Here is a 27,632-nt window from a genome sequence, read left to right on the forward strand (position 1 = left end):
AGGCACACAGCAACACCAATCGGAATTACCTTGAGTATCTCATCAGCCAAAAGCAGGCCCACACTTCCCATTGAAATACTCACAATACCGTGATTACAGAAAGGAGTGATAGTCCTTCTTTTCAAATTGGTATGCCACCGGGATATTCATGCCTGCTTCAACAACGCACTGATGTTAAGATGTCCTTCAAATTCTCTGCCATAGAAGCTCTAATACAATTCAAAGGTTTTTAAGCAGAGGCTGGAGGGCTATCTGTTGGGAGTGCTTTGATTCTGTGTTCCTGCATGGCAGAAGGTTGGAGTGGATAACCCTTATGGTCTGTTCCAACTCTATGATTCTATGGAAGGAGGAACTCAACAAGACTGCGAATTATGTGATTTTGTAAGATGTGTCCATGGCAAGTGCTTTCAAATTGATGTTACTGTGTAGTGTAAGAAGTCCCTCTGGACAAGGATAGATCTCTATATGAATCCAGCAGAATTCTTCTAAAGTTCTTCTAACTTCTCATCTGCATGCCATTTTTGGTTGAAATCTACTAGTAGTAATTTCTGGGGAGACCATGAGTATAACCCAGGCATGGGCAAACTTCGGCCCTCCTGGTGTTTTGGACTTCAACTCTCACAATTCCTAACAGCCTACTGGCTGTTAGGAATTGTGGGAGGTGAAGTCCAAAACACCTGGAGGGCCAAACTTTGCTCATGCCTGGTATAATCCATTTGGTGAGTGGATGTTTAGCTCGTCTGGTTGGGTGAAGTAGTCCATACAGATAGATTTCCTCTTTTAACTGGAAGCCAAGAATCTCTGCCAAACATGAATGAATAGCCTTTATGAATTTTTCTCTGGTCTCTAGGGCTATCTGCACCATAGAAGCTCTCCATAAACAGATGTGCATATTGATCAAAGCCAAATGTACATATACAAAATACAGTCCAAGAAGAAGCTGATCAATATGCAGTTAAGGCAGGATATATTTATTTCTTTTATATAGTCACAGGTATTGCATGTGAAGTTTCTTTTCACATCCAGTGTTTCAGAACAAAAGATTTTCTGTTTACCCAATGAATGTTACAGCACATCCTTTAATTAGTTAAATAATAACAACAATAATAGCGGCACTGCAGTATTTTCCTATGTCTCACCATTCCGCATCTCCAACAGCTTTGGAAAAAACATAGTCCTTTCCCTCAAAGCACATCACGCCATCTTTCAGATAGAACTTCCATCTGTTCTTGCTTCGCTGAACCTGAGTTTTAAAAAGTAAACAGTAGGGGCTCTCAGAAACTATTTAATGGAACCTTTAATTCCTGCTGATTAGAAAACCTACTAAGAGCAAACCTGGTTTCCTTTATAAAGGATGGAATACAAACAGCTGTTTGAAGAAGAACGTAAACCCAAAAACCAAAAACACTAAGCCGTACCAATATCACATATACTGGAAGTCTAGATGAGATTCTAAAACAATGTAGGATTGTTCATCATTTAAGAGTATAGGTTGGATATCCCTTATCCAAAATGCTTGAGACTTGTAGTGTTTTGGATTTTTTACAGATTTGGAAATACTTGCATATACTCTCCACATTTGCGGGAGTTGGGTGAAAGTGGGAAAACCATAATTAAAAACCTCTAGGTCTTTCAGCACAACTCTATACTCAATGTCCATCAGAAGCTGTTCATAGCACCAGAGGACTAGAGATTACTAGAGAGGTGATTTCTGCAAATCACTAACTTCTCCAGCATGACTCTGTTAACAACATCTACCAAATAGTCATCGAAGAGTCACATTAGAGGACCTAGAGCAGTGGTTCCCAACCTTTGGGCCTCCGGGACTTCAGCTCCCACAGTTCCTAACAGCTAATAAACTAGCTGGGATTTCTGGAAGTTGAAATCCAAAACGCTTGGAGGCCCAAAGGTTGTGCTATGCTAATAATATAATATATTGTATGTACATATAATTTGTAAACAGCTCTGAGTCACCTTTGGGGTGAGAAGGGAGGGATATAAATGTAGTTAATTAATTAATATTTGTGTTCTTGTTAACTTCAAATCACTCCTAACAGCATGTAGAGTATCAGCTCAACCATCTGCCAAAACACGCAAAAATGAGCCCCAAAACTTCCATGAAAACATGGCAGTTTAAGTCCTTTTCACCCACAGCATCCCACACAGCTCTGAAAACTCGTTAAAAATTTATCTTGTTGTAGATGAAGATTAGAATCAGAAGCAATGTGATGACACTTCCCATTTGGATGCTACTGGGAATAGGGATAACAGCGCTAACATGGAATTAGTTTCAGAGCCTGGCTATAACCAGCTTTCTTCATCCCCAGCATTTTAATTTGTGTAGAATTAAAGAATTAAGATTGCGCCTTTTTAATATTTTCAGTGGTTGTTTAATGGACCAAACACGGCCCTCCAATTTTAGGCAAGAGTTGGGGGTGATCAAAACATGTTGTTTTTTTAAAGAGCAGAGAAAATGTTCTGTACTGTACCTTATCATATTGACACACAATTATATTATCAGTGTCAAAGACATCTGGAGTTTCCTGCTCACTCACATCATCACCGGAATTTAAAGGGTCCTGAAAGAGAAGAATCACAAAGTTTCAAAAACTGAAAATGAAAAATGTGTGTGATTGTGTGAATCAAAACTTGGGAGTAGGGTACATTTTAAGATACAAATTCCTCTAAGCAGCATAGAGGCCATTGTGGCTGCATATTTTGTAGAATGTTATGCTTGGAAGGGGATGCAAGGGCCATCTTGTTCAACTTCCTCCTTGAAAGATGCTCATCCAACCTGTTTATAGACCTCCAAAGCAGTATCCACCCACCTTCCTTCCTTCCTTTCTTGATCTCAATGTACATGAAGTCTGAGGGCGCATCTACACTGTAGAATTAATGCAGTATAACACCGTTTTTACTGCCATGGCTCAATGCTATAAAAATCCTGGGTATTGTAGTTTGGTGAGGCACTAGCACTCTTTGGCAGAGAAGGCTGCAGATCTTATAAAGCTACAACTCCTATGATTCCATAGCACTAAGCCATGGCAGTTAAAGTGGTGCCAAACTGCATTAATTCTACAGTGTAGATGCACCTTCAGACTTCATTTGGTCTGAACCCGTAACTTAATGCATGAGCTACTATGCTTAATCACCTCAAGCCAAAGAAGGCCTACCATTTCCTTTGCTGAGACAACAAGAACAGAGGACACTTGGCAGTATCTCAGTGATGCAACGAATTGCCAGCACGGGTTCAGGGATTAAACCACAGCCTCTCAAGGACACATTTGTGCCACATTATTCTGTACTCATCGTTTCTTGGAAATTCACTGCAAGCCAGCAGCCGATAAGCTTGCAGACCAGACCATCACTTTGAGCAGCACCGGACAAGGTGACCTCCACATTTCTTCCAGCTCTGTGTTATCGTGTCTGATCTGACCCTCTGATAGACACAGGAACACAACGTTCAAGGGAATCAAAAGCATTTACCTCCTCAGTGATGTCAACCGAGGGGTCATCGGCATCACTGGTGCTGCTGAGAGACTGATTGTCTGAAGTGCTATTTTCATCCTCTTCTTCATCCAGGACTTTCAGATCGTCGGCGTCAATGATGCCAACAAGCTCCTCATCCTCCCCGTCAGGTGGGCTTTCTACTTCTGCCTTGGGGCAAGCATCACCTGTCCCATCTAACTGAATGATGGTTTTAAGGTCGGTGGCTATATCCTTTGGGGCCTGCATATCAGGGTCCATCTGGACACTCGGATTTAGCTGGAAGGAAGGAATAAAGGAGGGTAAATATGAGACAGTCAAGCATTGGACTAAGACTCAAGGGTTCAATTCCCTGCTCAGCCATGGAAACCCTCCTTGGGTGAATCACACTCTCTCAGCCCCAGAAAAACCCATGATAGGGTCTGCCTTAGGGTCACTGTAAGTCCAAAAAGACGCGAAGGCACACAATACAAACAGGTAGATGGACACCACATCTCTTCACAGATTCCACACATGGAAGAGGCTAAAAAAATCATTTTTGCCATTATACTGTACATTTGATTGTTTACTTATTCCCTCATTCATCTTTCTCCTAGTATGAGAGTCAAGGTGACTTCTGAAATTACATTAAAATAGAATATGTAGACCATGTTTCTTAAAATCCCAACTGAAAAAAATCAGCAGTGAATCTGAACTATCTACCGCTCGGAGCCATGTTTGTCTTGTCTTTGTTCTATGTTAAAAGGCATTGAATGTTTGCCTATATGTGTAATGTGATCCGCCCTGAGTCCCCTTCAGGGTGAGAAGGGCGGAATATAAATGCTGTAAATAAATAAATAAATAAATAAATAAATCTAAAAGCACTCAAAAACATAACAAGAAAACAGAGAAAAGGGCAGAACCCACCATTAAAAGACCTTATTGTACAGACCCAGAGTGGTCAAAAGACAGTCTGAATTAAAAAGAACTCTACCTAATGGCAGAAATAATAATAACACTACCCTGTTTCCCCGAAAATAAGACATCTCCTGAAAATAAGACCTAGTAGAGGTTTTGCGGAATTGCTAAATATAAGGCCTCCCCCGAAAGTAAGACCAGGAAAGTTTTTGTTTGGAAGCATGGCCGCCGAACAGAACACCAGAGCATGCAGGAGCATTAAATGTACATACCATAGATTGTTGTACATGGAAATAGTGGTAGTAACAAGAAATTATTGATAGGATTCACAGTTTGTCTGGTTATGCTGGGTTGTGATGACAACTACTGAACAGTATATGATAAATGTTCATTTTTTTATTCAACAATAAATGTGAATACTTATTCATGGAAAAATAAGACATCTCCTGAAAATAAGACCTAGCGCATCTTTGGGAGCAAAAATTAATATAAGAACAGTATTTTTGTTCCTGGATTATAAATGTCATTTCCTAATTGGTTCTATCATAAAAACATTGAAAAAATTTACCAAACTGCAAAAACTTTGTTTTTATGGGACATCCTACAGCACACTTTGCTATAGTTTTTCAATAAATATCTCAGAGTCTCAACCAATTCAGCATAGTTTGTGGCAGCCACAAAAATGAAGTTTCTGGAGTATAACAAGTACTTTCAAAGTAAGTACTGCACAATTAAACAGGAAATGACAATTTCCAACCAGGAACAGAACATTGTTCACAGGTAATTGGTGGTAGTGATGCCATTCTGATATATTTGATATATTTGAGAGCACAGAAATGCTGGACCACTCTAACAACCACCATGTCAGACTACACAGAGAAGCCATTTAAATCCACAAGTATGTGGACAATTTCAACAAAAAGGAGGAAACCATGAAAATGAACAGAAATCTGGCTACCAATATTTTAAAAACTCTAAAATCAGGACAGTAAATAAAGAACAGCCCTCAGAAAATCTCAGGAATTCCAAACAGGAAACAACCAGGGCCAGCTAACACCTCCCAACAAAGGATTCCCTCAGGCAGTAAGCAGCCAGACTTTGAAGCTGCAAGGCTATTCAATGCTAATCAAAGTGGCCAATTGCATCATTCACACTGGCCTCCAACAGACAAGAGCTCTTTCTCCCACCCTGGACATTCCACAGATATATAAATCTCCCTGGCCTAGTTTCCAACAGACCTCACAATCTCTGAGGATGTCTGCCATAGATGTGGGTGAAACATCAGGAGAGAATGCTTCTGGAACATGACCATACAGGCTGGAAAACTCACAGCAATCCAATGTCATTCCGCTTTTTTCCCCTCAAGATAGAAACCTCAATGCAGTTTGCAATTTTAAAACAATGTAATTAAAACCATACAAAAACTAAATATTAAAATGGAAAGAGGACAGACAGACTAGCCTTGCCTGGCAGCTACTGAAAAAATCATGCATTAGGTTCACATGCAAGGAAAACAGATTACAATTCTTCTTCATGAAAACTTGCCTGAGCCAACCCAAACAGCAGTGCCTAACAGGAATTCAGGATCCCGCTCCCAGATTGCAATCATGGAGGGTTTACAAAGATAAAACAAATGGGGCTGCGAGCATTATAGAAGCGTGAACTCGCAAGAAGACATTTCTCACTTATTTCCTTAGAAATATTTCTCGGCTGCTTAGATCTACAGATATCCAGAAACTGTTACCAAAATCACAACTGCAGTCCAACCTAATTAAAATGAACACATGGCCTATTATTGATTTTAATCCCCAGAGCTATGCTTATTTCCATAATTCTACATATGTCATACATTTTATTGCATATTTCAAAACACAAAATCACATGTTTAAAAACAAATCATAAAAGTAGAAGGGCCAAAGAAATAACTGCAGTATGACCCCCATATTTACAGGACAGCTATCCGCGGTTTGATTTATGAACATCCAACATGTTCTACAGAGAACATGTTGGATGTTCATAAATGAAACCAGGGATAGCTGTCCTGTAAATATGGGGGTCATACTGCAGTTATTTCTGTAACCCTTCTACTTTTATGATTTGTTTTTAAAAATGTGATTTTGTGTTTTGAAATATGCAATAAAATGTATGACATATGTAGGTCCTCTAGAGTGACTTTATGCTATTCTTGGTCTGGAAGTCCTTCATTTCAATATGGATCACTATTATTTATGGTTCCACATTAAAGCAAAATCAAGAATTAAATAGTTACCTCTTCAGCCAAAGACAGATTAGCTTCATTGGGCAGGAGGGCACCGCCGTCTAGCTCATTACCCATGATTATCAGCTCGATGATATCGTCAGGACCCAGGACCCGCTCAAGATTGGCAGACAATTCTCTCCTGACAGAAGGGTTGCCTCCCATCACTTCCTTGGACATTGTGGCGCCATCTGATTCCAGCAGCTTTGAGGTGGGAGCAGCTCTTGGAATTTCGGTTTTTTGGGGAGTCTCAAGGGAGCTACATGGCCGTGTACTTACTGGTGCCCCCGCTGCCCTTTTTCCCCGACTCTCCATGGTTTTCTCCTCTTGCATTCCTATTTCCTTGGTTCCAGTAGACTTCATTTTTTGTGAGTCTTCTTTGCTGGCTGTGTTTCCTTCATCTGGAGACTCAGTGATGGGCTGAGATGCCAATGGATCCTTCCCAGGCTGCTGGAATGTCTGTGGGGCAGCACTGCCATTTCCGGTGGCCTGGGTCACCACCACAGGCATGCTGACTTTATACAAGTGCCCTAATAGAGGGAAAGCAAACAAAATAAAAGTGTGAGTATTCCTGCCTTTCTGTAAAGATTCAGCATTGAAACCAAAGTCTGTATTGTCCATACCATTGTGTTTCCAATTTCGATACATGGTTATGAAAGCTGGACGGTGAAGAAAGTTGATAGCGAGAAAAAAACAATTCATTGGAAATATGTTGTTGGAAGGGAGTGTTCAAAAGACACTCTTCCTAGGAGCCAAGATGACTAAACTGAGACTGCCTCCTTCTACAATGCCATATAAAATCCAGTTTATCTGCCTTGAATTAGATTGTATGGCAGTGTAGACTCATATAATCCAGTTCAAAGCAGATAATGTAGATTATATGGCATCATAGAAGAGGCCACTGTTGAATGTTGAACATGAGAAGCCACGACCTATCGGGAAAATAACCTAATGCAACAGGGCCCTCTACTTTTGCAGGAGTGGTAGGCAGGAACCCTGCAAAAATCCACAAAATGAAAAACTTTTCTCAACCCAAGGGAATTGTGATGACCCATGGGCCTTGTAGTCCTGCTCAGGACATTGTAATCCCTGATGAAGAAGAAAACTTGGGTTTTTTACCTTCCCAGTCAGAACTGGAATCTTCTCAGCCAGATCTTTCCCAGGCAGATCTGGGAACCTTGCACCTGCAAGAAAGTTGTGTCCCAGAAGTATGTCAAACAAACCCAGAGCCCACATCTCCCGTGTTCTTGCGCCGTGAGTTTTGTAAACAACAGAGGGGTTTGGAAGCAGCTTCGCGCAGGAGTGCTAGAATTGCAGCTAAGAATGTAGCCAATTAAGTCTGCTTTCCGTGAGAATCTTTAGGGAGTCAAACATCTGGTCCCAGAGTTTAGCTTTCGTTTCTGGTTCCCAGAGAACTGCTTCGGTGAGAAAGTGAGACTCTATATAGGTGTTTTACCCGCGTAGTAACTTCGCGGAGTCAATTCGTCAGCCTCCGGAGCGAGTTGTGTCTGGACAGCGCGCTCCGTTTCAAGCCTCGTTCCTGCTCAAGCCTTGCCCTGCTTTCCAGCCTTCGCTCCAGTTTCCAGCCTTTGTTTACCTACGGACCTTGCTTGTTTTCCAGGACTATACCTTGCCTTGTATCACGGATTTTACCAAGTTATTCCACGGACCTTGTTCTTGTTCCTTGTTACCTTGTTCCACGTTTTAAGCCTTGCTTCAAGTATCAAGTTATTTCCTAGCCTTGCTCAAGTTTATGGACTAAAGGACCTTGTCATCTCCCCTCACTTTGCCTGGCAAAGTGAGTGTTTCGGTTATTGGATTACAACTTTGGAACATAATATTTCATATTGGACATTGTTTTTTTGGACTAATTTTGACCTTTCCTGAAAGGTCTGCTTCTGAACTAACTTTTACATTTATTTTTATTAATCTTATATATTTCCTTAATAAAGATATTAGATAGAATCTGGCCTCTGCGTATGTTATTGGTGCTCTGTAGCCTGGGTCGTGACAGGAATACCTCTCTGGGAATGTTTACATCATCTGGTATGTGGTTAATTTTCACTGTTGGTTGAAACACAGACTCACTATTGAAGACCTAGAGATTCCTACAGATAACATAGGACTCCAACCTGCAAACGTGGAGGGTTGACTGTAATGCAGGCATGGGCAAACTTCAGCCCTCAAGGTGTTTTGGACTTCAATTCCCACAATTCCTAACAGCCTATCAGTTGGAGTCCAAAACACCTGGAGCGCTGAAGTTTGCCCATGCCTGCATTACAGTCAACCCTCCACGTTTGCAGGTTGGAGTCCTATGTTATCTGTAGGAATCTCTAGGTCTTCAATAGTGAGTCTGTGTTTCAACCAACAGTGAAAATTAACCACATACCGTGCCTGCTGTAATGTTTAGCAAGGTGGAAGGCAGTAGAGAAAAGAAGAAGATTCATATTGAATCTAAGAAAGTCAGCATAGTGTAGTAGTATGAGCATTGATTGGACTATGATTCTGATGACCAGGGTTCAGTCACACAAGATTCAATCAATGAGTCTGCAGGAAACAATGTGACTTGGAGGTCTCCAATTCATAGTGTTGATGTAAGTTGAAGTCAAGTCAATAGCAATTCATAACAGTCTACTTTCTGCAGTTGCTCAAACAAATCTGCTAGAAAAGAACTGGAAATTATACAGCCCATGGATGACGTGTTTCCTTGGATAGTTCCGTGTAGTTCGTGGTCCCCATTTTCCCAGAGCACAGTCCCATCTTTTTTTAATGGTGAAAAACAGAGTAGAGCACAACTTTGTAGAGGAGCTGATTTCCAGTTTGGTTCAGCATTAGAATATGTTGCCTTGGAGGGTGATGCCTGCTCCTTCATGAGATGTCTTTCAACAGAATTTGAATCTTTCAACAGTTAGTTGTATATTCCTGCATGGCAGAGGAAACTGAACTGGAAGCCCTTTGTCATGCTTTCAAGGTCTATGATACTAGAATGTAATGATTCCAAAAAGGGAGACTCCCAGTAAGAGCCAAGTCGGTCTTGCGTGTAAGAAAGCCCAAGATAAAACCTTTCAGAGAGCAGACAAGGAGATGTCCTCAAGAGATGTGCTGAAAAACTGTCAAGTATATAACTATACACTTTAAAATATTGAATGATACAATATGAGTCTCATTTCTGTGGAGGATATGATCCAGGAATTCATCTGGATGTACAAAACATGGGAAAATACTGGGGGGGGGGGGGGTGGACGTGGACAACCTACCAGCAGACGCATAACATAAAGTCGTACTGGAAGACCTAGGAAATGCCTAATGTATGCCTCTCTGTACATTGGAAGGATCTCCATTGTGATTCCATGGTCAACTTCTGGAAGAAGCACACCATAGAATCACCTAAAGGAACTGGAAAAAAGCCTAGGAACGACATATTTTGTCAGGCGTGGGTAACTGAAATTCTGGTATTAGTCCTGTGGATATGGGGGGTTATACTGTACATATAGCTTCTTTACTGACTGAGGACAGCACAGGCCTAGTTTTAGATTAATAAAATATCACAACAGCCCTTTCTTTAAAAAAAAAAAAAAGGAAATTCTCAAAGCATTTGGCTAAGGCACTCTCTCCAATCCCTCACCCTAATTAAGGTGCATTAGACCAAAAGCCAGGCTAGTAATTTTGGCCCACTGGATAGAAAATCCTTCAAGCACCTCTTCCCGCCTTTGGCAGTAAAAAATATATTAGCAAATTAACCAATAACTACCCATTTGCTGCTCTTTCACAACTCTTAAAATACATTGCCTAAAGTGGCCGCCTCAGTCTGCCGGATGGTAGCTCCAGCCTTGTTAAAGCAGCAAGGGATTCACCAAACCTGCTGCACACCTATGCGAGTCACCTGTCATTCCATCGCACGTTTCCTCCCTTAAACACAGTTTAGGCTTCTTTATATTTTACATGATTTCAGTGTGTTCTTAAAGGCCCTTGAAGGGCACCGACAGCTGCAGAGCGGATGCTTTCCCTTCCCTGGATGTCGTCTCTCATCTATTACCTTGTGTTATGCGGCTGGATCTGCGGCCGCAGGAGGATTTGGAAGCTGACAGTTTGAAGCTATTCAACTTGATGAGGTCAGAGTTGTCTTCCAGCATGCATGCTTCTTTAATTAAAATCCCAGGAGCCTCATAATGCTACATTGCCATCATTATTAATTTCCCCGCTTCCAATTCCTTCTCTCCCCTTACAGCACCACTCTGTGCAACAAAAATACAGCTTGAATTGTCGTTCCAGAACCACTCACAGGGGGCCATGGGAACCGTAGCTCCCACGATGCAGGAGGGAGGATCTGTGAGGATGTACTCAAGAAATTGCAGTTGCCAAAACTGTTTTAAGTGGAAACTGTGACAACCAATTTTGCATAAACAGTGATACAAATTAGTTGTGCAGATCTACCTTTTGGTTGTCATCATCAAAATCCCATTATTCTATTAACCACACCACTAAAAAAAATCCATTTAACATGCTAAGGGGTTTTGTTTACTCGTACATTAAAATACAGTATGTCGCCCGTATCCAATGAACCGATATCCGTGATTTCGTATAAACACATCTGACAAATAATGTCTTCTCTATGTATTTTCTAGGTCTTCCAATCTATTGCTATGGCATTCTTGAGTCAGTTCTATATTTCAATAGGGTTGGCAATTATCCATGGTTCTAGATATCCATGCAAAAGGCCTAGGAACGTATCCCCTGTGGATACGGGGTTCATACTGTACCTGGAAGCTGCATTTCATACAGGCCTTGCTTCTTAGGCATGTTGCTTTGGCAATATGGATATGGCATCCTATACTGTGGTTAGTCTCAGCATCTAAACTGCCTTGGAGCTGGATTTGAACTCAGTTGCAAAATGGGGAACTTACATTCCAAATTTCTCATATGGAATCGAGAAAACATGAAGCAGAAGATACCATGACAGAACCTAATCCATACCCTTCACATAGAATGACAGACTGGGAAGAAACCTTAAAAGGTACCATAAACACAAAGCTATCTTATGTTGAGTAAATCCATTGGCCCCATCTAGTTCTCTACTCTGAGTTCTGATTTCCAGCAATAATGTTGCACCCCTAGGCTACATAGGCACCTCAAAACCACTCTGGAGCCCCAGAATATAAGCAAGCAAGCCGTTTATTGAAGATTATATGCAAGCAATAGCAAATTAACGTTCAGAGTCAATAAAATGGGTTTAAATCCACAAGAACAAAGTACTTGATAATCTTGAAGCAAGAGTCTATAAATCACTTGAAAAACATAGTCCAAACTGGATATCAAAGTAAGTCCCACGAAAGATATCGCTGACAGTCCAAGCAAGAATTGCAAGGATTAATCCAAGGCATGAATCAAACTGGAAATACAGGAAAGTACACTGGAATGCAGGAACAAAACTCCAAAATTAATCCAAGGTACAGAGTCCAAGCTGGAACACACAAGAGTCTCAGCTGGAGCAGAAATCCAAACTGCAAAATCAACTGGAAACACAGGACAAGCAAGGCTGGAACTTGAAACGGAATACAAGGCCGCAGAAATATGCACAAAGCAAAGATCTTCCTACTTGAATTAACAATCTTACCACCTCTGGCTGTGTCAGAGAAAGCAAGGCCTCTTATGGGAAATTCAAGGTCCCATCCCATGAAAAGGTAGCTCAGTATTTCGTTTCAAAAGCAGATGCCTACTCCTCCTAATACACTCCTTTTCTTTTCTCAACTGAATTATCACTATTATTATTATTATTATTATTATTATTATTATTATTCTGGAATGGGTCCTAGGCGTCTCCCATCCAAATTCATGAACCATGAGGCTGATAACTTAGCTCTCCAAATAGATTGAAAGGATGTCGGGGAGGGCTCATCTCGGCAGTGCTAACCACACAAAGTCCCATTCAACATCCCCTAACCTTTCCACTCCCATATAAGCATTAATATATAAGCAACATAAGTTGCTACTGCCTAACAAAATCCCATCAGATAAAATGGGCTGACAAATGAATTCATTAATCAAAGTAAAAATATCACTTATGCCACTGAAAGAGTGAAACATATAGTAGACAAGAGCCATGTCCACCTCTTGTCTAATGATACCATCATTAATAGTATTCCATCATGTGCCTTCAAGTTGCCTTTAGACTTATGGTGGCCTCATTAATTTCCGTTTTCTCAGGCAAGGAATTACCCAGAGATGTTTTCTATAGCACCTGGAATTTCTTGGAGGTCTCCCATCAGAGAGTTGAGTCTGTATAATTAGACAGGATCTGGTGTACTCAAGTGCCATTATTTCAAAAAAGTTGAAAAGATTGTCCTAAAGTTTAATTCCAGGTAGTGAGAGCTTTTAACTACAAATATTCATGTATCTATGTGTTGTTGAAGGCTTTCATGTCCAGAATCACCGGACTGCTGTGAGTTTTCCCGGCTGTATGGCTATGTTCCAGAAGCAATCTCTCCTTATGTTTCACTCACATCTATGGCAGGTATCCTCAGAGGTTGAGGTTTGTTGGAAACTAAGCAAGTAGGGTTTATATATCTGTGGAAGGTCCAGGGTGAGAGAAAGAACTCTTGTCTGTTGGAGGCAAGTGTGAATGTTGCAATTGGCCATCTTGATTAGTATAGCTGGTCCTGATTGTTTCTTGTCTGGAATTCTCCTGTTTACTAAGTGTTGTGCTAACAACCTCTTTGAATGCCTGCCATACATGTGGGCGAAATGTCAGGACAGAATGCTTCTGGAACATGGGCATACAGCCCGGAAAACTCACAGCAACCTTTTATGTATCTCTTTATACCATACTTTGGCCTTCAGCACTGCAGACCAGTGTATATTACCCACAGGATATTCTTTCAATGAATGTGGGTCCTGAGCTGAAAAGGCCTTTGTAGTAGAGCTTTCCAATGACCTAATACATTTTTTTTCAACCAACACAATACAAATGGAGAGAGTACCTGATAAACCTCCAGCCCAACAAAGTCTTTGAGTCAGGGTGTGCAAGAAAAATGACACTTGTTAAATTTCTGGAAATTACCTGTCAAATTCTGTCTGCTTCAAAGCTGGCATGGATTACCCTCAAATAGATCCCTTTTGTATAGCAAGATTTCAGAGCAATTCTTCAAACAGACTTTTGAGTATAAACTGCCAAACCTGATGCTTTTCTAGCATCAGGTTTGGGGCTGTGGCGCAGACGGGAGAGCAAGCCAGTGCAATTAACTGCAATGAATCACTGACCAGGAGGTCATAAGTTCGAGGCCCGCTCGGAGCTATGTTGTTTGTCTTTGTCCTATGTTAAAAGGCATTGAATGTTTGCCTAATATGTGTAATGTGATCCGCCCTGAGTCCCCTTCGAGGTGAGAAGGGCGGAATATAAATGCTGTAAATAAAATAAATAATAAATAAATTTCTGGTTATAATGATCAAATTTGATCCCACCGTTCTCACACTTAGCATAAGACTGATTCCTGTGGCCCTATAATTCCATCCATAAACATGCAGCATTCCCACCCCATCTAAATCTTCTGCCGTAATTCATGATCTATCTGTAAAAATCTTACCAGAAGCAGTTTGAAGAGTCACTCCAGCAGGTATTTGAATAGGATAGGCAAGGCCTGAAGGCAGAGTAAGAAATGCACTGCCAGTCCTAGAGGAGCCCTAGAAAAAAAGGGAAGCTATTTAGGAGGAAAAGAATAACTCAACTTGCATGCCCAGAATTGCATTTCATTTTTATAAAGCAGTCCAAGTACTGGGATTCTGCAGAGTACACACATATAAAGTGATAATAACATGCAAAGAGATTTTGTAGCACATTAGTGACTGACGATGAATCTACACTGCAGAGTTAATGCAATTTGGCACAACGCTGACTGCTATGGCTCACTGCTTGGGAATCATCAGTTTTAATTTGGTGAGGCACCAGTAATCTTTGGCAGAAGAGGCTAAAGACCTTGCAAAACTATAACTCCCATGATTCCACAGCACTGAACCATGGCAGTTAATAAGGCATCAAACCACACTGAGTAGAGATGCACCCTGAGAGGACAAAGCTGGTAGCATAAGCTTTCGCAGACGTAGGCTTACTATACTATAAGATTTAAGAGTTCTCGCTTTCACAAATGTTTTCACAAGAGCAAAATCAACTTTGATGAATTTCGCGTCCAAGTCCCTTGCAAATGCAATGCCACTTTTTGACCACTGCGCAATGTATGCATTCACTTCATGACTGTTTAAGCTGAGTTCCATAACCATATGGCATGGAAATATGGCACATATTTTGGATGGTGCAAAACTATTGACCAATGTCTTCATTGCAACCCTTCCAATTCATTGAAATTTCAGAAACAATCTCCCTGTTGCACAACTTGACAATGAACAGGCATATTAAGAGATATACAGTCAGATACACAATGCTGTGTTGGAGATAGCAACCTTCTCAAATCTTCTCAATTGAATGTTTTGTCTGTTTTGTAATGTGTTGGTTTATTTCCTAAAGGATATGTTTTATTTGATTTTCAGTTTTCTTAGCGTTATGCACTTGAAGCAGTAGGAGGGGCTGCAGACCATGTGACTGGTTCAGTGATTGTTTAGAATGTTTTTAAAAGGATGACAGTTGAGGAATGACAGTTGAGGCTTGAGTCTGTTTGAGTGCAGAAGCCAGTGTCAGGAGTTAGAAAACAGTTGAGGCTTGAGTCCATTGAAAATAGACTGTTATGAAAGAGAGCTATATAGAGCAATATAGTTTTGAAGAGTGTTAAAGACTATAAGTTAAAGACACAAACCTAAACAGGGTTGTTGTATGTCTTTCGGGCTAGGTGGCCATGGTCCAGAAGTATTCTCTCCTGACGTTTCGCCCACATCTATGGCAGGCATCCTCAGAGGTTGTGAGGTATGGACCTACACCTAAACCTAAACGTTTTAAAGTTTAATCTGATAAGAAATGTACATGTATATTTAAATGACGTTATGAGTAAAACAAACACGATATTTTAAAGATGTCTACTTGAATCTTTGTCTGCTGAGAGCGTCAAATAGAAACAAGGTATTTATGTGCCCAGTGATCTTCCATTACCCAATAAACTAAAGCAACACCTCTGAAACTCTGCTACCCAATAGGTTATGATCCTAACAGATCATAATCCTCATTAGGGTGTGATCCTAACAGGTTATAATCCAATATGCTGGTATTCAGCAAAAAGGGTGGTGTAGTTCAACCACCACGGAGTTGTGTGTGTGTAACATTACATAATGCCAGCACAATGTAGGATCTCAGTCAAGGTAATTAAGATTGCAATCCAGGGAAAGCAATGGCTCTCCCAACTTCCAAATCAACGAACTGTTCCTAACTGACTACCTATCACTATAATTATTGGGTTTACCATTACGAATATTGGCTTCTCAATTGTAATTGGTCTTTTGCCGAGGTATTTTTATTGCTGAAGACTATTAAGCAAATGACATTTAATATTAAGGGAGATTTTAGATATTTACCATGCATAAAACACACAAATGGTACGACGAGATCAAAGCTACCCACCCGTTCTGCTGCAGGCTCCACAGCTGCTCCTGCCGCTGTTGTCGCTGACGCTGAAGTAGCAAACTGCCGAATCCCTCTAACAGCCGCAGCACCTGAAGGGATGGCATCAAAAGAGAAGGTCAAGAGGAAAACTTTTTTTAAATTAAATTTTCTTAGGCACAGTTTCTGCTATTATACAAATGTATGAATGTTTGGCACAAGCATCAATAAGCAAGATGGGCTCACGCCATAGGCGACCCAAGGAAAATTTTCAGTATCATTTAATATTCATCAAGCTAGAAAGGCTAGGGTTGCCAATTCAGGACTGCCTCAGGCCCTGAGGTTTTCAGACCAAAACCTGAAACCTAGGGACAGCCCCAGGTTTTGTCATTAAACATCTTTCATGAAGTGACAATTGCTTTTAGCTTTCTCATTCAAACACACAAATGCAAAATATATTTTCCTGTTTGCAAATAAAGGCAGAAATCTCAGCTTGAGAGCATGTCCTCAGAGAGGGAAAAGGGAGAATTCTTCCTTTTCAGTAACCAAAGATCATAATTTATTCATTTATATATAGAGAAGTCCAATTATTGTGTACATATGTTTGTCTGTATATACCACAAAGGTTGCTACTAGGTGAAGTGGCCCTCTATGATGTCACTGGGTTGGATGGATGGTATCCTTGAAGAGACTGGCTTGATTCTGAAGGAGCTGGGGGTGGCCACGGCCGACAGGGAACTCTGGCGTGGGCTGGTCCATGAGGTCACGAAGAGTCGGAAGCGACTGAACAAATAAACAACAACGCCTAGTATACTGCAAACTTGGCAGAGGATCCAAAAAGTGATAGACTCATGGAGAGAAACGAGTAGACATGGTAAAGGAACAAAACAAGACATGAGACATTCTCACTTGGCAGTTTTCTGAATGTCTCCGACAACTGACACTGGTGTTGAAAGAATTAAATGCTCATTGAACACTGGTGGGTCTAGCTACATTTTAAGTCATATCTACACTGCAGAATTATACTCAATATCACTCTAGGTCTCATTGTCCTTGGGAGCTATGATCATTTGGGGGTACAATGTATGTGTATATATGCCTTCAAGGCACATGTAGGCTTGTGATGACCCCCATACATTCCATAGGGTTTTCTTAGGCAGGGAATGCTCAGGAGGTATTTCTGCCAGTTCCTTTCTCTGAAATATAGGCTTCAGTGTTTGTTGGCAGTTTCTCCTCCAAGTATTACCCAGGACTGGCTCTGCTTAGCTTCCAAGATCAGACAGGATCTGGGACCTTTAGCCAAACTTGAACCTTCTGTTCTCTGAAAGTTGTTCATGCCATACAGCAGAGCTTTCCAAACACTTTGTGTAGGTGACACACTTTTTAGATATGCATCATTTCACAACACAATAATTCAGTTTTGTCAGTATACTGGAGGTTAAACCAACCCCTTATAAGAGAGACACAAACTGCAATAATGAAATGTATGGGCATCCAATGTATCTCATGAAAACCTTTCGTTTATATTTTGAAAAATATCGTATTTATTGCTTATTTCACATAGTCTCAAAGGTTACTCGTTACATTTACATGACACACCGAAACACTGCAGTTGACACATAGATGTGTGAAAAGCTCAGTTTGGAAAGCTTTGATCAGCATGCTCTATGTTTACTTTGGTTATCAAAGAGCCAATGAGGGCCTCCGTTATTTTAAATTGGATGTTGAAGAGTATGTGTCCCAAGTTTGGTCCAGATACAAGAAAGAACCTTTGTGGTACAAATCAACCAGCCAGCCAACCAGCCAGCCAGCCAGCATACATAATGAATAATAATAAATAAAATTTTATTTATACCCCGCCACCATCTCCCTGAAGGGACTTGGGGTGACTCACAGAAACACTTTGAAGTGCCACATATAAACAAACAGTACATATGCATATAAACAGCAACGTTAGTTTAAAAACAACACACATAAAATCCCATCTGATAAAATGGTAAAATCCCTAAAATGCAGACCTTGCGAATAAAGCTGGCTATCTGCAGTAACAATCAAAGTGCGGAGTGAAGCAATCAATGAATCCTCAAATCTAACCATAGATTACACAAGGTCAAAGGCCTGTCTAAAGAGCCATGTTTTAAAACTAGCCTGAAAGGCTTGGAGAGTGAAGGCTAATCTAATCTCTCTAGGGAGGGTATTCCAGAGCCAGGGAGCCACCACTGAGAAGGCCCTCTCTCTCGTTCCCACCAACTGTGCTTGAGACGGTGGTGGGAGCAAGAAAAGCCTCCCCAGCAGATCTCAGTAGGCCAGGAAACTTGTAGGAAGCCAGGAGAGCTGCTTTTAGAGGGGTGTGGTATGCTCCCTAAAGCTACCAGAGTTATTAATCTGGCTGTTGATTTACAATAACTGCAGTTTCTGAGCCGTCTTCAAAGGTAGCCCCACGTAGAATGCATTACAGTAGTCCATTCTGGATGTAACTACAGCATGGATCACCATGGCCAAGTCAGGCGTTATACATATATACATACTCTGATGTAACCATGAAGCAATTCGTGTTCTGATGCAACTATGCAGTAATCTCAGTCAGCAGGGATGAAGTAATGTAACAGTTGATTGGTCAGTATTTGTATAAAATGGGGACACCAAATGTAAGCTCTGCCTCTGAGCTGTAGCCCCTCCCCTTAGTACAGCATCCCAAGATAGAAACCAATCATCAACCTGTTGACATCTGGTGGAAATGGTGGGGCAGATGCAAGGTGAACTGAGGCAAAACATTCCTGTGCCGGAAAAAGCCTTCCATTGCTTTCGACTGCATCAGTTTACTTTCCCAGCGCTGCAAGAAAAAGGACAAACAACATGAAATAAAAAGATGAGAATTCACTGTAAACCAGATGAATGTCCTTCACTCCAGTAATACAGGGTGTCCCAAAATTTGCCATACATAGGGAAAATGGGAAATTGTAGTTAAATTTATTTACAAAACATTCTCTGTATGTTGGCCACCTCTTTCTACACACACACACAGAGAGAGAGAGAGAGAAAGAGAGAGTTCTCTCCCACTCATAGCAAACATGTCCCAAGGTATCTGTTGTCGCACACTAATTGTTCATTTTTCTTGACAATGGAGACTTTTGGGACATTCTGGATATTACAGACCTTCCTGGTTGTTAATATGGACCATGAGTTATAGGTTCCTGAACTTATTGTGGAAACAAGAAGTTCAGGGACAATAGTGAACCCTACTGAAATAAAATACTTCTGCTAGAAGTTACCATAAATTTGCCTCGGAGGTGTTCTCTCTAAGAGTTCGCTAGGTCCTACAACACAGCTGTATGGTAACTCCTAGTGGATACAGACTTAGAGTACTTAGAAAATTCCTAAAACAGACATATTTTGTCAGATATGGATAGGTAGAACCACGGGTTCAGGAGTACAAGGGTCATATTTTACTATTAAATGAGCCCAATGGTTAACCAGATGAAGGTCTGAATATTGAGTAGGACCTCACAGTATTTCTCCCAAGAGAAAGAAGACAACACATTTGGTCCTCTTGTGTTGTGCACAGAGGTAAAGGTGTAAGGTTGCTTTAAAAGGGAAGTCACCTAAGTAGGATACATCCCAAGAGGTTTATATTAGTTGCTGAAGCAGGACTGGTGTGTACTATCAGCTTACAACATTCTGCTAGCTCCCACTATCCTTTAATGGCATATTTGTGCGCAAACACAATGAAGAAACCATAAGACCTGTGTTCTCTATGAGTTATCTACCATTTCATAGCTGATTTCTTATACCAGTGGTTCTCAACCTGAGGGTCCCCAGGTGTTTTGACCTACAACTATTAGGATTTCTGGGAGTTGAAGGCCAAAACATCTGGGGACCCACAGGTCATGAACTGCTGTCTTATACCCATTAGACTGAGCAATCAGCAGGCTGAGTATCCCTTATCTGAAATAATTGGGACCAGAAGTATTTTGGATTGTTTTTGGATTCTGTAATACCTTTAATGCCATATACATACATAATAAGATACCTTGGAGATGGGACCCACGTCTAAACATAAAATTCATTGATGTTTCACATATATCTAACACACATAACCTAAAGGTAATTTTATACACAGTATTTTTAATAATATTGTACATGAAAAAAACAGGTGTCACTATCTAAGCCACTCACATGGGCAATTCTGAATTTCAGAGCATTCCAGATAAGGGATGCTTGACCTGTAATAATCATATCCTTCTGAAAGAAAATTTGATTTTTTAAAAAGGTCACAAACACTACTTTGAGATGTCATTATAGATATGAATGGGTGGATGGTTGAACTGTATGAAGGAAGGTTAGTTTTTGCAGGGCAATAGCACAAGAATGTATACACAATGCAGATTGCAATGATTATGCAAAATTAGATATCCTGAATTTCCATTTTAGGGGGGCAGATTTCTCATCCACTATAAAACAATTTTGACTGAATAATTTCTGGATGGTTATTTATTTATTTACTTTTATCCCGCTTTTATCCCACAAATAGGACTCAAATAAGCGTACGTAGGACCGCAACAAGTACGTAGTACAAAACCCCCTTCCCACAACACAACATATGAATGATAAATCACACATTGTATAAACCCAAATTACAAAAGTATAAATAAGCACAAAAAACACATATATCGTTGCCAGTTTAAAACTCTACACCTTTGGCCACTGAGGTTATCCTAACACATTAAAACATAAGCTGAACAGATAAGAGCTCCATAACTCTGGCTATATGAGCCTTGGGGCCTTATCTGACCCAAAATGTCTAGTCTTGTATGTTATCGGGAAAGACCTGCTTCCATAAAAAGACCTTCACTTAGGAGCAAAAGGTCAATAATGAGGGGGGTGAGAGTACCTCTTTAGGAAAGGAGTTCCAGAGCTGTGGGGCCACCACTAAAAAGGCCCTCTTCCTCGTTCCCACCAAGTGTACTTGTGATGGTAGAGGGACCGAAAGGAGGGCTTCTCCTGATGATCTCAGAGTTCGTGTGGGATGATAGGAGGAGATGCTGTCCCGGGCCCAAACCATTCCCAATCAAAACCTACTCTGTGACAGAGTAGTAGCAATAAATAGGACTTCACTCCAAATCAGGCATGGACAAACTTCAGCCCTCCAAGTGTTTTAGACTTCAGCTCCAACAATTCCTAACAGCCTGCCGCAATGGTTCTCAACCTATGGGTCTCCAGACGTTTTGGCCTTCAGCTCCCAGAAATCCTAACTGGCTGGGATTTCTGGGAGTTGTAAGCCAAAACACCTGGGGACCCACAGGTTGAGAACCACTGGCCTACTGGGAGTTGAAGTCCAAAACACCTGGAGGGCTGAAGTTTGCCCGTGCCTGCTCTAAATCTACAATAGTAGAGTAAGCCTAGTGGAAGATCAGCAGAAGATAGGTCTACATTAAACCCCAAAATAGGAACAAGGAAACACAACGAGAGAGACCAAGAGAAAGAAAGAGAAAGCAAAAATGACATCTAAAAATTAAGAACCAGCCAACAAACCCGCTGCAGCTCTTTCAGGACCTGTTCATCGACCCCTTCTTCCATGAAGACATCCCGGACACCTTCGATCACATCATCCATAACCGATTTGTAGAATTTAGGCTATAGAGATACAACAAATCAATTGAAGAGAAAGGGTTAAGACCAGGCATGGGCAAACTTGGGCCCTCCAGGTGTTTTGGACTTCAACTTCCACAATTCCTAAAAGCCTAAAGGATGTTAGGAATTGTGAGAGTTGAAGTCCGAAACACCTGGAGGGCCCAAGTTTGGCCAGGCCTGGTTAAGACCATTGTAATTTGCAACATCTGGTTCAGGAAAATTCATTTCACCATGGGCCCACATTGACACTATTTAAGACAGTTGCCCACAAAACATTCCATCTAAATAATGGAAACTTTCCAACAAATCCCCAGGTCTGAGTGTTAAGCAAAGCCTATTTGCATATTTGATAATGCCGACTAATTAAAAGGATGCACTAAATTAAACAACACAAGTAAACAAAGCTAGCAGGCTGAAGTAGGGAAGCTCTAAAATGAATAAGCCTTATGTGTTTACTTTTCAGGTTGTTTTTCCAAATGCCCTTTTCAAATGCTATCTGGAATATGGTCAGCTTGCAACTCCCATCATCTGCAACTGTGAGGAATGCTGGGAAAAGTGGGATAACAGAGGATTAATTGGGACTGTCCCTGCAAAATTGGGAAAGTTGGAGAGTATGCATCTAAGAAAGCTGCATTTTGGCCATCCCAAATTCTTGCCATGCTAGGAAAAGTGCCTTTTTTGACTACAACTCCCAGAACTCCCAATTGGCAGAAGGATTCTAGGCAGTATAGTCCACACACACAAAACCCAACACCTGAACCCTATTTCCAATAGCGGTCCTTATACAAGCTATTTTCTATCAGTTTGCAGGCCTCTGGTCCCACTTTAGAGGATTTTTATACAACCTATATGTAATGCTCCAAGCTCTAAGTACTGTTTCTCAGTTTGTTTGAGTGTTTGGTGCAACTTTACAGATTAAATTAGTAAACGAATAAAATTGGCCACAAAACCTACTCATTCAAAGAGAGAGAGAGCTAGTTAGTTCCTCCTCGCCACACCATGCCTTAATCAAAGGTTGATTCTTTAATTAAAGACAATCAGCGGAGACCTCTCCCATCTGTATCAATGCAATGCAAATTAAAAGCCTATCAAATTCCACCACCACTCCATCTGCCGACTCAGTCCAACAAATTGTAAGTGTGCGATTACCTCTAGGGTAAATCCCATAAGAGAAAATACTAGAGGAAATTACTTCAATGATTTACCTTTAGGTTACTCAACAAACGAATACCCTAAAATCACCAGATCCCTCCTGGGATGCATCTATACTGCAGAATTATTACAGATTGACACCACTTTAACTGATTCAATGCTATGAGAACCTGGGAGCTGTAGTTTAGTGAGGCATCTGCACTCTTTGGTAGAGAAGGCGCAAGACCTTGAAGAACTACAGCTCCCATGATGTATTAGCATTGAGCCAGTTGAAATGGCGTCAAACAGGTTTAAATTCTACAGTGCGGATGCCACTCTTATTTTAGAAGCTAAGTAGGGTCAGCCCTGATTAGTACTTGAATGGGAAACCAGGTGCTGGAGGCTATATTTCAGAAGAAGGAACTGGCACAAGCCCATCTTGAGTATTCCTCGCCTAATAAAACCCAGCGAAATTTGTAGGATTGCCATTAATCAATAGGAAACTTGAAGCTGCATCAATACATGCAAATGTTTACTATTGAGACTCTGTCTGGAAATCCAAAAATTATCCACAGAGGTAGTTGGGATGGTGACACCTCTGATTTCTGATGGTTCTATTTACGCCAACTTTGTTTCATGCACAAAACTATTTTTAAAAATATTGTATAAAGCTACCTTTGGGCTATGTGTATAGGGCATATATAAAACATTAAATGAATTGGATCTCATCTGTTTTAATGTTTGCATATTTTAACCTGTATACTAATACGTTTATGTTAAGCCACTTTGAGTCTCCTTCAGGAGAGATAAAGCAGGGTATAAATAATTATTATTATAATAATTATAGATTTATTTGTACATAACACCACAGCTCACATGCACATTAGGTCCAAGTGTCTGGGATTTGCCTCTGAATATCGGGCTCTTCCCGGGGGCCTAGGATATTGGACATATTTTCTCAGAATGTGCATGGTTCCGAGAAGTAATGCCTTTAAGAGCATGTGGATGGATGTTCTGTCCAAATTAAGGCTTTTCTGGTGCTTTTCAAGGTTTCTTGGAATGCCTCCAAGAACACCAACCATGATTGGTACAACTATTGTTACCTTTTGCCATATTCGTCCAATTTCAATTTGTAAGTCCTTGTATTTTGTGATCTTTTCCAGCTCTTTGCCCTCTACTATTTCCTGATACTGCAATGTCTATTTCAAATATATGTTTCTTTTCCACAACCGTTATATCTGGTGTGTTAGGTGGCAGGTGTTTATGTTTGGATTCTAAAATCCCAGAATATTTTGGCTTCTTCATTTTCCGTAGGCTTATGATGATGATTATTATTATTATATCTCAAAGGGCCCCTGCATAGGAGCAACCCTGAACCCCTAAAGCAAGCACAGCATTGCAAAGGTGGGATATTCTATACTATATCCTATAGGTGGGCTGTCCTATAGGGTCCCTGAATAGGAGCAACCCTGAACCATTAAAGCAAGTACAATACTCAACATGGAAGTGAGATTATCTTAAAGATATCCTGTACAAAAGCAACCCTGGACCCCTAAAGCAAGCACAGTATTCTTGTAAAGGTGGGATATTGTATACTATATCATATGTATTTATTTATTTACGACATTTATATCCCGTGCTTCTCACCCCAAAAGGGACTCAGAGCAGCTTACAATACATTATATTATTAGCATAGCATTACATTAGTATTATATATTACTATATTGCACTATACCACTATATTGCAATATTATTAGTACTGTAATATTAAATGCAATACATGTACAGTACAATACATTATATTATTAGTATAGCATTATATTAGTATTATATATTACTATATTGTACTATACCACTACATTGCAATATTATTAGTAATATTAAATGCAATATATAATATATAATTATTATATTATTATATTGTATTATTATTAGTACTATGTTGTATTACAATATTATGATAAATATTATATGTACATACAATATATTATATTATTAGCATAACACAATATATAGGTGGCCTGTCCTATAGGGTCCCTATGTAGGAACAACTCTGAACCCCTAAAGCAAGCACAGCAATCTTGTAAAGATGTGATATTGTATACTATATTATATAGGTGGCCTGTCCTATAGGATCCCTATGTAGGAACAACCCTGAACCCCTAAAGCAAGTACAGCATTCTTGTAAAGATGTGATATTCTATACTATATCATATAGGTGGCCTGTCCTATAGGATCCCTATGTAGGAACAACCCTGAACCCCTAAAGCAAGCACAGTATTCTTATAAAGTTGTGATATTGTATACTATATTATATAGGTGGCCTGTCCTATAGGGTCCCTATGTAGGAACAACCCTGAACCCCTAAAGCAAGCACAGTATTCTTGTAAAGGTGGGATACTGTATACTATATCCTATGCAGTTTGACTCCACTTTAATAATAATAATAATAATAATAATAACTTTATTTGTATTCCATCACCATCTCCCAAAAGGAATTGGGACGGCTTACAGAATAACACCTAATAGTGCCATACTACACTAAATAAAATACAGGTAAATTTACATCAAGATATTAAACAATAGCAGTACCAATTAACATAAACCAAGCTTACAAAAATAAAAGACGCAATCCTCAATTTTAAAAAAGAATAATCAATAGTTTTAATTACTTTATGGTAGTTTTACAAAGGCTTTAGCCTTCCCTGCCTCACCAAACCCTAGCATTCCACAGCCTTGAGCCATGGCAGTTCAACTGGTATCAAACTGCATTAACTCTACAGTGTAGATGCACCCTTATATGAGTTTACTCCTCCAGGGAAAGATGCTGGGATCCCTCCCAAGTATCCCTGGTGACCTCAAAGACTCCAAAGCATGTAAGCCTAGGCTTTCCCCCTCCTGCCCTTCCTCCCCTTGGCTTGGTCCCCTTCTTTCCCCCCCTTACCATGGGGTTGCCATGAGCCATGGCTTCTCTGCCCCGCTTTTCCGCTTCTGGCTCCATCGAGGGCTTGCGCCACCGCGGCTCCCAACGCCCGCCTGCTCTCGCGCGCCCCCTCCTGGCCGCCTCCGCAACTGCTTCCAACGCCTTCATTCCAATCCCCAGAGGGAGAAGATCTGCAGATAGACTGCAACTGCCACCAGGCTCAGGGTAGAGTAGAGGATGTGCAGTTGCTGCTCAGTTGCAGCTCAACACTGTAGGCTGTAATGCAGGTTTGGCACTACTTTATATTATTATTATTATTATTTTATTATGACACAGCAAACAAGATAGACATGCTGGATTACATATCACAAAATCACAAGTCGAACACTTCCCAAGTGTCTAGGACTGTGTGATGTATTTTCGGATGATGCGTGCAGACCCCAGCAGGGTGGCCTTTTGCAGTTGGCAGATTGTAATTTTGTCAATGCCTATTGTTTCCAAATGCCAGCTGAGATCTTTTGGCACAGCACCCAATGTGCCCATCACCACCGGGACCACCTGCACTGGTTTCTGCCAGATTCTTTGAAGTTCAATCTTGAGGTCCTGATAGCGGCTGAGTTTTTCCTGTTGTTTTTCGGCAATGAGACTGTCACCTGGGATGGCGACATCAATGATCCAAAACTTTTTCTTTTCCACAACTGTGATGTTTGGTGTGTTGTGTTCCAGAACTTTATCAGTCTGGATTCGGAAGTCCCACAGTATCTTTGTGTGCTCATTTTCCAATATTTTTGCAGGTTTGTGATCCCACCAGTTCTTTGCTGCTGGGAGGTGGTACTTGAGGCATAAGTTCCAATGAATCATTTGGGCCACATAGTTGTGCCTCTGCTTGTAGTCTGTCTGTGTGATTTTCTTACAGCAGCTGAGGATATGATATTATTATTATTATTATTATTATTGACACAACGACATTGTATGACACAGCAAACAAGATAGATATGCTGGATTTCGTTTCACAAAACCACAAGCCGAACACTTCCCAAGTGTCTAGGACTGTGTGATTTATTTTAGGATGATGCGTGCAGATCCCAGCAGGGTGGCCTTTTGCAGTTGGCAGATCATAATTTTTATTATAATAATAATTATTATTATTATTGACACAACGACGTTGTATGACACAGCAAACAAGATAGATATGCTGGATTTCGTTTCACAAAACCACAAGTCGAACACTTCCCAAGTGTCTAGGACTATTATTATTATTATTATTTGAAACACAACAAGATGAGTCCACAGCAGACACTCTGCTGGCTGTTGTATTGGATCACACGCCGGACACTTCCCAAGTGTCTAGGACTGTGTGATGTATCGGCAAATAATGCGTGCAGATCCCAGTAAGGTGGCCTTCTGCATCTGGCAGATGGCAATTTTGTCAGCCCCAATTGTGTTTAAGTGCAGGCCAAGGTCTTTAGGCACTGCACCCAGTGTGCCCATCACCACTGGGACCACCTTGACTGGCTTGTGCCAGAGTCTTTGCAATTCGATCTTTAAAACCTCATATCGTGTCAGCTTTTCCAGTTGTTTTTCTTCAATCCTGCTGTCCCCTGGGATTGCAACATCGACAATCCATACTTTGTTTTTTAACACGATCATGAGGTCAGGAGTATTGTGCTCCAAAACCCTGTCTGTCTGAATTCGGAAGTCCCAGAGTAGCTTGACGTGTTCATTCTCTGTAACTTTTTCTGGCTTGTGATCCCACCATTTCTTTGTCGCGG

General features: G+C 40.7%; 1 protein-coding gene across 2 annotated transcripts; it reads right to left on the reverse strand.

Moving 5' to 3' along the window:
- Positions 1-955: 955 nt before the first annotated feature.
- gtf2a1l (general transcription factor IIA subunit 1 like) lies at positions 956-26,032 on the reverse strand. 2 transcript variants are annotated; one of them, XM_062970423.1, is made up of 9 exons: positions 25,882-26,032; positions 21,708-21,809; positions 18,894-19,008; positions 16,197-16,288; positions 14,221-14,317; positions 6,920-7,170; positions 3,487-3,765; positions 2,490-2,579; positions 956-1,243 (listed from the first exon to the last, which is right to left on the reverse strand). In XM_062970423.1, the coding sequence occupies exons 1-9, from the start codon at positions 26,026-26,028 to the stop codon at positions 1,136-1,138; spliced, it is 1,281 nt and encodes a 426-aa protein (XP_062826493.1). In that variant the 5' UTR covers positions 26,029-26,032; the 3' UTR covers positions 956-1,135. The 2 variants fall into 2 exon arrangements, with proteins under 2 accessions (XP_062826493.1, XP_062826490.1); XM_062970420.1 differs by having other exon boundaries at positions 6,653-7,170.
- Positions 26,033-27,632: the final 1,600 nt, after the last annotated feature.

Source organism: Anolis carolinensis, chromosome 1 (assembly GCF_035594765.1).
Source record: "Anolis carolinensis isolate JA03-04 chromosome 1, rAnoCar3.1.pri, whole genome shotgun sequence".
Lineage (NCBI taxonomy): Eukaryota > Metazoa > Chordata > Lepidosauria > Squamata > Dactyloidae > Anolis > Anolis carolinensis.